Source organism: Ciona intestinalis, chromosome 5 (genome assembly GCF_000224145.3).
Source record: "Ciona intestinalis chromosome 5, KH, whole genome shotgun sequence".
In the NCBI taxonomy this organism is placed as follows: domain Eukaryota; kingdom Metazoa; phylum Chordata; class Ascidiacea; order Phlebobranchia; family Cionidae; genus Ciona; species Ciona intestinalis.
The window spans coordinates 393,612-405,203 of record NC_020170.2 but is presented as its reverse complement, the minus strand read 5'-3'; the positions used below and the strand labels follow the sequence as shown (position 1 = coordinate 405,203).

Below are 11,592 nucleotides of genomic sequence, written 5' to 3'. Positions count from 1 at the left end.
GCCATGTAAGGATAAAGTAAGTTACATTCATTCATTTATGTCTGGTGTATAAGAGTAAATCAGTATTAATACTCGTGGACAGTGGACATAATGTCAATTATGCGTGTGTTAATACCAACTTCCATAATTACAGTTTGGGTCACGGCACATAATTGAAACAATGGAAAAACATGGTCACAAAATTAAAGCTTTATTAATGTGTGGTGGTTTAAGTAAAAATGAACTTTTTGTAAAAATTCATGCAAATGTTCTAGGTAAGTCGTTACATATTATAAATATTTTTTAATTCAAGTCAGGATATTTTTATGTGTATGTATAATATATAAACATGCCAATATTTTTGTAATTTTATTTTTGGAACACACAGCACATTTGATTTAAAGAACTATTTTATTGCAGAAAGGCCTGTGGTTTTAGGCAAGGAGAGTGAAACTATGTTGCTTGGTGGTTGCATTTTGGCAGCTTGTGCATCACATAACTTTCCTTCTATACAGGTTGGATATTATTTATATTGTTTTGAGCGTCTATTATTTGGCAACATCCGTTTTTTTATATATTGTTTTGCATATACAAACCAAGATAAAATTTCCTTCTAAAAATAGTTAAACGAAGAGTAAAGCAATGAACGTCTTTGTATCATCCTAATTATTAAGTATTTAGTTCTTGTCTTTAACTGTACTTTAACATGAAGGATGCTATGAAAAGCATGTGCCACTCCGGCGGTGTTGTTCATCCAAATTCAAGACTGCAAGGTTTTTATCTAAAAAAATACAAGGTCTTCCTTGCTATGATTAAAAATCAGCAATTCTACATGAAAATTATGAATAAATAAACATAACAATTGGTATCATTACTTAATTATGTTTTAATTTATATCCAGTTATATCTCATTTGTTCATATAATACAATTATAATTTTTGCAATTGGTAATTTTAGCGGTGTTGTTGTAATTCAGTGATTGTTATTACGATATTGGTGCTTTAAATGATGTCTTCATCCCAGCTTTTTTTAGTTTCTTAATGGGCAATGATCGACAGTGCTACTTTTTACTAAAGTACATTATATAATATTTTAATATATTCGCATGTGCAACGATATTTCGTGATAAATCATGGAAGTTCCTAGATACAACAAATAAATACTCATGTTGCACTACTGCTATAGATCCTTTCAAATACATCTTAATTCTCAAAACATAAATTATATGATGTGATTGAGTTTTAAAACTACGTAATTTGCATTTACAACTTTTTAGAGTTAAGGACGAAAGCTCTGTTTTAAAAACATGTAATAATTTAAAAAATTATGCTGTAATCGCAATTGTTGCAATGTATTTCTCACGAACTGTACAATTTATGATTCGTCTATTTCTGTAAATAAAGTCGTAATACACGTGGCTTTCCATTACAACTATGCTATCTTGTTTTTTATTGGGGCAACTATTTTCTGTGCATCTAAGTTCTTATTTCGTGAATAAAATATAATATTAATATAGTAGGGTGAGGTAAGAAGGGGCCTTAAGCACACGGTGCAAAATATCACCTAAATTGTATGACAGTTTTGCGTGCTTCCACAAACTATTACTAATATACCCTTCAATAAGTGCAACAATATAAAGAAATATAATAAATAAAACTCAGGAGGAGTTACTTAGTGAATCGTACACCAGGTGTAGTTTTAGCGATTTAAAAACAGACTAGGAAAAACGGGACTGTTTAATCGCTAAAAAAACCTTCGTGTGTTTTATTACATTTTTTGGGTTGTTGTTAATTATTAATAAAGGAATGGTTGTACTAATTTGCGGTATCACCCAAAGTCATACATTTTATTTGAAGAAATATTGGGCAATATGTGCTTTCCGTCTTCCCTCGCTCTACTATATATTATGGTTCGATTTCAGTCAAGAAATTAAACACCTAACGCCTGGCAACGCACACAAAAACAAATGTTCGACGAAAAACGATCTGTGTGACCACTTACTTACGTGCTTGATAACTGTTGGCAGAAAAGGATCTACAATTTTTAAATGGCCACTATCGTACCAAACAAGAACAACTGTTCGACAAAAAAATCGCCCTTACGTTGCAAACAAGTTTAATTGTTTGACAAAAACAACAACTTATTACATTCACGTTGTTGGACCTTTTTTATTTTATCGCAACATACAGCATTTTTAGATTTTCAATATTTTTGAAGATTTCTATGCTCAAAGCAGTTGCGGGATAAATTTTTGTACACAAAATGTTGTGTTTATGCACTTTGTAGTTTTGCCGGTTAAAATGGCAGATTTGGCAATATTTGAGACCGAAATTAATACTCTAGTGAAAGAATACCTTTCCTACATTGGTCTTGATACAACGGTGCAAGCATTTCAGTTGGAATGCAATGAAAAAGGAAAATCGATTCCTATCCATAACGAAGTTTTGCAAGATGCAGCTAAATTAACCGCACAGGTATTATTATATCCAGTTTCTAATAGAAAATTGTATATATACTTACTAATTTGCAATATAATTTTTTTGCATTTGTAAAACCATGTTACAGTCGGTCATCCAATGTTTGTAATGTGTTTGCATTTACATGTTGAAAAAAATTACCCACATCAAACGGACAAAAGTAGCACACTTGGTAACTCATAAGTAGGCACGAGGTGTATAAACACCTGTATTATACCGACTGTCCTTTTCCGACCATGCGCGGATAAATTAAGTTACATTCATTCAAATAAAAAACATTAACCTTTGATTTGATTTACAAGTGAATGTGTTATCATAAATAAGTATTGTCCATACTAATCAATTATTCCGACCTCGTCTGGTACTTTTACTCCACAATGCTATAACGTAAGGGCCCACGTTTAATATGTAAGCTTTTAGCTGAGGTATATCAGCGATTATTTGTTGGTTGTTGATAATTAACAAAAAACATTTAGATAACGATTTAAATGTATCACTTACCGGCAAAAGAAAAAGTACCATTAACAACAACAAGTGCTTAGATTTTTTACAAATCAGAACACCCGTTTTATATCTCAAGTTAAGATAAATAAGTAACATTAATTAGTTCATTTTTTGCAATCCTCATTCTCATTGGTAAAAAAGAAAAATTAAGAGTACTGGTGTTTTGGAAGGATTTAAAACAATTTTTCACATTAAAATTTTGTTTAATTTTAGAACAATTTGCTGTTAGAGTTTGACAGTGGTGAATCATTAAACTTTTGGAGATTGTGGGAAGAAAATGTCCCGTTCGAAATCCGAAGTAAAGACCAAACATGTCAAAGACTGGAATTCTACATACAAATTCACTTTGCTGTGTATCCAATTCGTACTGGATCAGCAACTGTTGTGAGTGCAAGTCTTTTTTAAAATAAGGGAGAACTAATCTGTTACTACAACTTTAAAATTTCATTCATAAACTAAACATGTGGTGCAAGACAAGTACTGTGTATGCCACTAACTGTCCATACTCAGTACTCTTTTAACTCTAAATACACAACTTACGCAATTCATATCAACATTGCAGCAGACGAATGGACGACTACAGAATACAATGACATTGTTTAAACAATATCTGGAAACTAAAGGTAATTTGCATTATTATATTAACTCCAACATTGTGAGTTATCATTTTCTACAAGAAATATCCTACTGATTGTTGCATATAATTTTATATCTGTAGTATAGAAAAGTGGTTGTTTCATATGTTTAAACACTTTAATTTTATCTTTAGTTTTGTAAATGTTCAATACCTTATTTTCCAATCCTTTTATAAGTAACATCATATTTCCACAAAGGTTCAGATCTTAGTCAAACCACCGAGTTCCTTCCATTCTACGCGCTTCCGTTTGTTCCCAACCCAATGCAACATCCTTCTTTCAAAGAATTATTTTCGGTATTTCATATTTTGTTTAGCAATTTTTTTGAAAGTTTGATATAATATACCTATCATACTGCTACGTAATGATACCATCTGTGTAAATTAATACAATGCTGAGTAAAGCCCTAAAATATGTTTTTTCACAAATTTATTGCATAGGGTATATATATATACAATGTAAATTTTCAATGCTTTAATAGTTTTTATTAAACTCTATTGTTTTATTTTATTGTTTATGCGGATGAGTTCCACTGTTGGTTATTTTTGAATTAGAATGTGGTAAACATTAAACACACATCGTGTTATCTTTTATCATTGTATTATATTTTTGTAATAAACTGAATTCTCTTCATCAGACCTACTGGATCCCAGAGTTACGAGGAAGAGTTGATAAATTCTTAAGTGCTGCCCTCAGTTCATCAGAACCACCTGCACTTATAGCTCTTGTTGTATCCTTAATGTTTACTATTAATTTCTATATTAATATAGAAACATTCTCTTAGTTGGGGCAATCTTATGTGTTACTTATGTTAACAAATATAAATTCAAAGTTATTGTTTTGTAAAAATTGTTTTATTAATAATTTAATATATATAATATAAAATGTGTTTAAATTGTTACTTTTCCTCAACAATTAATTTCATGGTTTAGAAAAACAGGAAAAGATTATCTATGAGTGAATCAACAAGTGAAAAAACGGCCAAATCTCTGCAGCAAAATCTTCTACAAGCAGAAAAACGAAGCGGTGCTTATATGAAGAGGTTTAATAAATTGCAGGTGAGAGCTGCTCAGCTACATTATGTCCAGCCTGTATATAACATACAAAGCTACATAGGGATGTTATTAAGATATGATTGTACTTCCTGGAGAACAAATTCCCAACGAATGAAAAATAATTATAAAGAAAGTCAAGTTGGCTTCTGTTAAGATTTTTAGTTGCTTCACTTTGTTTTAATATTTTTTGCCCTCCTTTTCTATAACACATCAATCGAATGGGGTTTTGACATTAAGCTCGATTTTTACCTTTTTTTTCAAAAAATGGCGCTTGGATTCGGCTCTGCACATCCATATAAGCTACATCATGTTGAGACTGCTGTCTTCCAAACTCCCAAGCTGATAATAAAATCCAGTCTGTGAAAATCTGCAAAATCAAAGTTGTTTTAAATAAAGCTAACACACTATTGGGGTTAGGGGTTAGTCATCAGTCTATAGTCATTGGATGTTAAATGTGTTTGGGGTATGGACCCAAAGTGATTGGTTAAATGTTATAAGTTTGGGTTTAACAATTGCCAACCTTAAAGTTCGCTTTCAACATTTTGCTTTAAGATTGCTACTTCAAGTTGGTAGAGTCATTAGGAACAATCAGTTCATATTCATATATACCTACCCGATATTAAATATGATTCTTTCTCTGCATCGCAGGCTGACTATCACACACTGATCAGCATCACAGCTGAACTTGTGGATTCACTTGAACAAACCGTCCACGGTCGAATGGTAACTGTTGAATATTTACAAAAAGTTTGTGCTCGGTTATTTAGTGGAAGATCAGCTGCTGTTGGAAGTAGTTTCAACACAACCAGTGTTGATTTTACGCGACCTGGTACAGCTTCGTCCATTCTTCGTGCTTCTATTATTCCTGAGAGGTGATTATTTACTTTTAGGGGAAATATGATAACTGCTAATTATTTAAACTTTTTTTATATTCGGTTTTGCTATGTATTCTGTAAAATCATCCTATTATGGACTATGTTTGGTTTGTTATAATACAAGAAACAAAATAGAAAACAATTCTTTACCCATATCTGATATCTCTATCTTTTAACATTTGTTGTTTAGAATCGATAAATCAGAGTCCACACTTTTGCCTTCACTGGATTACAGTAAAATCAAATATCATTTACAAACTGGGCCTGATCGTACTAAAGCATTTCTTCTACAAGCTTTAAGATGGAGATTAACAAGGCAGGTTAAATTGTGAATATATTTGTGTGATTAACATTATTTTTGTATGCTTACATGTAATACTTGCAATCTTGCGGGATGTATAACGTGTGCAACTTTGTGATTTATGTTTTAAACAGATTTCAACTATGCAGGCTATTTATACTGTTTTCCTGTGTTGCAAAAACTTTGTTCGTATATTTATTACATGCTTTTCAAATCTTTTATTAGCAGACACCAAAGCCATGAAAAAGTTATTGAACTATTTTTTGTATATATATATGTAGGTGTGTAGTAATGGTCCAGCTTTGGCCTAAATTTCAGGTCTAAAGCCATGCAGTAGGATCTCACCCATAGCTGAGAATGTTAACAGTATACAACTATAATATTTAACCTTCCTACACAGATCTTCACCTGGTGAACAGCGTGATACTGTGCTTCTTGCATATATTGACAATGACTTGTTTAACTGCAATCCACAAAATTCTTCCTCAAGTTTTGGAAATTTCAACATGTTGTCGTTATTTGATTCGTCCAATGCTGCGGTTCGTCAATATGTTGCAAGATTGTACAATGCTTTGTCATCACTTCAACAAGGTATTGATACTAACTCAATGTTTTTTTGGTTTGAAGTGTTACTACTTTGGGTTAATTTGTCCTTGGTGATTTGAAAGAGTTTGTAGTAGTAATAGCATGGATAAGGTACATGTTGTATACCAGAGCTCGGTGCTGACAGCATGCATGTTCTTAGACAAGACACTTTTCTGTATTTGCAAAATCCCAGCAATCACTAATGAGTTCGTGCAAGTAGATAGGGAGGCTTAGGTGTGAATACAGATCCGAATATTCGTCGTTGTTCGGCCCATTTTTATATATTTAATCAAATCCGTATGAATACATGGTCGAATACGAACACTTTTTGTTGCCAACAAATTGCCACACACTACTAAATGAGCTAAATCAGTAATTTTGGATTGTTTCTGTATAAAAAATCTACTGCCGAACAAGTGATGTAAGGATCCCCACCATTCTTACAGGCCGAGCATATTTGTGTCTTGACCCTGAAGCTGTTGGAAGGTTACAGGAATATTTGTGGAAAGGAAACCACCAACACAACACCATTGATCCAATATTTGAGGAACATCTGCTGGGTTGTTTACAAAAACTCAGTCTTCGAAGGTTGTTACAGACAGTTATGATTAAAGGTAAAGATTCATTTGCCTTAAAAAATATTTATTTAAGTTTTTTTTTTTGTTTAAATAACACATACGTTATTTTTTCGTTTAATATTAAAAAATGAAAGACTGCAAAACATGTTGGAAATATTTGGTTTTAACTGAAACAACCTATTTGTTATGCATGCCTGCTTAAAAAATTAAATTGTTTCTGCGGTTTTTACACTTACACAAATCCTTTGCTTGCAATAACAAATATCTTAAACTTATTGGGTTAAATTTATTTAAACAATGTTTTTATACCAGCATTGTATAAACTGTATACTACATTATTTTGACCTGAGTGTTATAAGGAGGCCTATTTTACATTTCAGTTGCAGATCTGTGGGTTGCAGATTTGTTTTGTTTTTATTCCTCCATCATAATGTATTTTAATTGAACATAGGTGATTTGATACGATGGCTTGTGTCCACACTTGCGGACCGAAACATTGGTTTATCAGATTATATGTTGGAATACGCAGTTGCTTTGCTCATGAACTTGTGTCTGAGGAAATCAGGGAAACAAAAATGTGGAGAGAATGCCACTCAAGTTTTAAAGGTAAAAATCACACCTCAGAAACTCTATAAGAAATAAGTAAAGCCCTGCCGTTATTGGTTTATTCAAACCGATAAAGATATTTTAAAAATTTTATTTGCTGATAACATTAATGCACCTAAAAACTTAACTTATTAAAAACTAAATATCTGATAAAGCTAATGCAAATAATAAAAACTTAATATTAGTTCTGTTAAAATTTTAGGCACAAGGTGTATAAAACAAAACACCTATGTTATTACGACTTTCATTTTTCTACCAAGCAAGAATAAATTCCTAATGTTGAAAATAAATTACATTGACAGGTGTTAAGTGATTTGCTTAGCCATGAAAACATGGACATCCGACCGTATATAAATGGAGCATTATACAGTGTGTTGAACAACCCTGTGGTAAAGAAGGAAGCTCATGTCATGGGCTTGGAAGAAATACTTCGGTGATTATTTGTTTTATACTTTACTTCTTGTGTTAACCACAATCTATTTGAACATAGTTTTTGTTTACCTGTTAAACTTGCTGTATCGTGTTTATCCTGTGAAAATGATATGAAACCATGAAGCCCTTGTTTCTTATATATAGTTACTCTAGACCAGGGTTTATTAGCTGCTCAGTAATCATCACTTTAATAAAAAACCTTGTTTTTTCTTAAATACTGGCTATTAGTTAACTGCCTTTACTATAATTGATATACACATGTCACTAACCTTAAAAAGTTCATTTTATTGATTCAACTTGATCATGAAATATTTGATGTTGCAGAGAATTCATGGAAGGTGAACAAGAAGAGTTTCGTCGTCAGCTTGAGTTTATTATTAAACAACTGAATAGTGATGATGAAGGTAGCGGTGGTGGTGGTGGTGGTGTGGATGGTGAAGATTCTGATGATGATGGAAATGAGGATGATGATGAGGTGTGGAAAGTGTTTGTAATATCTATTGAAATAATATATTCTTTGTATCTAAAAGTACAGTACTGCAATATGTTTTGATAATATTACAGAGAACGATGAAAACCATGTATTTATTATTTTAAAGCTTAATATTATAATTTATAAGTTTTTTTAAAGATAGTGCTGCTGCCAAAGTAAAAAGAAACAAAAACACTTTCCAGTTGCATGAGTAGCAGTGGGAAGTAGCCACGATATTTTTAATATATTTGGTATTCCAAATTGGCCAAAGTAAATTTTATGATTGCGTATTGTAGTATAGTTCAGCTGTTATGTTTTCACTCCTGATAATATATTCATGTTGTGTTTACAGGACCAAGATGCAATGGAAGCAGATTTAGATAAAGATGAAATAATTCAACCTCTTCCAAGTGAATTATCTGGAGAAGAATTTCTTTGTTCAGAATATCTTGGTATAATGACAAATATTGGAATGGTAAGATCAACATACTACATTATATTAAGCAGTATATATAGTGTTGTTCCGTAAGGCAGCTTTATCGTAGAATGTAAACTCCTACATCTAAAATGTAAACGAGAATTTAGATTTTTCTGTAATTATCATTATCTTCTTTTCTCAAGTAGACTAGTTGATGAAGTACAGTAGTTAATTAAGGTTTTTACTATATTTTATATAAAATTGAAACAAAATTAATAATTATTGTTTAGAGATAAAGTACAAAATTTATAAATACTTTTTTGATTCTTTTTCTCCAGTCTAACAAGATGGAAAGTTTAATCGCTGAATCAGGGATTCCTCAGAGGCCGGTAACTCCAGGTCATCAAAGGAACTCGTTACAAGTTGATCAAGATGATCCTCGTGTTTCTTATTCAAGCACTGTAAGTATATCACTAGTTGATGGCTGTGTACATAGATATTGTAACATTGCTTGCCAAACAGGGAATTATATGGTATAAGGTGACTTGGTGAATGTAGGCATTGTATAGATGAACTGTTGCTACCAGCCAGATTAATTCTAAACAACAGCAATTTATTACATCATCAACACTTTGATGTTCTATACAGATCAACTTTTTCTCCTCCAAAAAATTATTATTACCTTTGCCAACAACTCACATCTTTGCATGCTGAAGATCTCAAATGTACGCCAGTATTAGTTAAGTGGAGCCAACTAACCAAGACAAAACAACAGTTAAAATTAATAGCTTTAGGTGTCTTGAGACTTGGTGATGGAAATGACTGGCTTTAAATTAGTGTGGACCCATGTAAACAAAAAGAATACATTTACTCAATTTAACATTAATTTATTTAAGTTGGTTGGAAGTTTAAACATCTCCACACCCCCACCTACTAGTGGAAAAGCAGAGAGTCGACCTTCATCACGAAGAACAACATCACGGTCGTTAAGGTGAGGATTTCTTGCTCACTAGTTTAGGTTAAACATTAAAAATGATTAGCTTTTATGATGATTACTCATTTATCCTCGTGTGGATGAGTGAAACACTTAGGTTAAAATAAAGGTGTCTTTTTTATTTTTATGTGACTACTTTTTGTCTCTATGGTTGCCAACCCAAACAGCCCATTAGTTTTGTGGCCACTGGGTTAAAACATTTATTACCAAATGTTGCACACATTGTCATACATACTACGAAAAATCAAATTTGTATTTAGAGATGCTCGTATGTGATCAAAAAATACCACCCAAGTCCTAAATATCAAAACAGCTTAGGCATATTGAACACGAATGACTAGGACACAAAATGAACATTTGAAAAAATTAACTTGTTTTTAAACGATTTGGATGTTCCAGGTCATCCAATGAATCACGTACTCGACAATTGCCTCTACAACATGAAACATCTATCTTAAACACTGAAGCATCTGGTAGAAATATTAAAACACCGTATGTAAATATCCTTCCTTGTAGGAGTAAATATTTGACACTTAACTACTATTGTCAGGGACATTTAAATACTATTGTCAAAAATCGATTTAAAGGTCTTTTTTTGATCTTACAGTAAGTGTTATAGGCCACCTATCGCTGGGTACATCTTAAATAAAACTGAAAATTTACTTGGCAAAACTTTATTAGCTAGGGTTGGCTGCACATTGTGGTTTGGGATGTTAAAGTTTTGGTAGAATTCATGTATAGTTTCATCTGTTTTCAATTCATTGTCTGGAATCTTATCTGTGTTATACCATTAAAACTGCTGCTAATGTCATAGTCAAACCATCAAAACATTATATGAACACCCACTTGTTTGCCTTACAGAGTAAATGATTACATAAAAGCATTCAGCAGTCGTCCAAAACTTCCACGAACACCAGATGTTTATAGTTCTCGACCACAATCTGCAAAAAGTAAAACTCCTCGTCCCACGTACTCCACAGGAGAACCATCGTCTTCTCATTCATCATTATCCTCATGGAAGACGGGGAGCAAAAGTTCGAATTCACTCAATTGAGAATTTATTTTTGCTAATTGCTTGCGTAGCCTGTTTGTTTAATAAGTTAGTAGTGTACAAACTACAAAGCTGTTTTATTTTTGTAGCTTTAAAGGTTCTTTATTTTGGTCGTATATTATAAGGACATTTGTTTTTTTGTACACTTTCATAATAATTTAGTTTTTTGTATTTTGCAATTACACTTTTTAAATAAATCTCAAAGTCAATGTAGTGTAATTTGTTGGAGAACTAAAGACTATTTATCATTGCTGTCCGACACATAATTCGGAAGAACTTCTGCAGGGTAAAATTTTAAGTGGCGTTAGGGGCTAAGATTCGTATCAAGTTCATTTTACTTGAGTTATGAGCATTGGGATCCTTAATTAACTGTTAATTAAGTTTATACACCATTCAGTTAAATACGTTGAAAATAATGACTAAAAGGGAAATTGTGAATTTGTTTTGGTCAAACAGAAGTTTTTGTTAACTAGGCAGTTTAAAGTCTAAATATTCTAAAATTATGAAATATATGGATTTGGGTTTAGTCAAAAAATTAAACATGTGATTATTCTACTCTTACTGTCCACATGAAGTTAAAAGGTATATGAAGTTAACAAATATTCGTTGTTTTGCAAACTAATAAAATCC

The 11,592-nt window shown here is 32.0% G+C and overlaps 2 protein-coding genes across 3 annotated transcripts in view; both read left to right on the top strand.

The window, feature by feature from the left end:
* The window catches only part of LOC100179764 (FGGY carbohydrate kinase domain-containing protein-like), a 7,676-nt gene extending 6,266 nt beyond the window's left edge, over nucleotides 1-1,410 (top strand). For both annotated transcript variants that reach the window (XM_002121594.3, XM_026834500.1), the window contains 3 exons: nucleotides 134-254; nucleotides 400-494; nucleotides 692-1,410. In XM_002121594.3, coding sequence (XP_002121630.2) covers nucleotides 134-254; nucleotides 400-494; nucleotides 692-832 — 357 coding nt within the window. In that variant the 3' untranslated portion in view covers nucleotides 833-1,410. The remainder of the gene's footprint in view (nucleotides 1-133; nucleotides 255-399; nucleotides 495-691) is intronic.
* A 755-nt stretch (nucleotides 1,411-2,165) lies between these two features.
* Nucleotides 2,166-11,171, top strand: LOC100175629 (lisH domain-containing protein ARMC9). The gene is made up of 18 exons (XM_002120732.5): nucleotides 2,166-2,453; nucleotides 3,174-3,344; nucleotides 3,523-3,583; nucleotides 3,794-3,891; nucleotides 4,233-4,325; nucleotides 4,528-4,653; nucleotides 5,299-5,522; nucleotides 5,716-5,841; nucleotides 6,227-6,417; nucleotides 6,858-7,025; nucleotides 7,441-7,595; nucleotides 7,898-8,028; nucleotides 8,352-8,502; nucleotides 8,852-8,974; nucleotides 9,256-9,378; nucleotides 9,814-9,908; nucleotides 10,311-10,403; nucleotides 10,773-11,171. Exons 1-18 carry the CDS (start codon nucleotides 2,253-2,255, stop codon nucleotides 10,963-10,965), a joined length of 2,523 nt encoding a protein of 840 aa, XP_002120768.1. The 5' UTR covers nucleotides 2,166-2,252; the 3' UTR covers nucleotides 10,966-11,171.
* The last annotated feature ends 421 nt before the right edge of the window (nucleotides 11,172-11,592 follow it).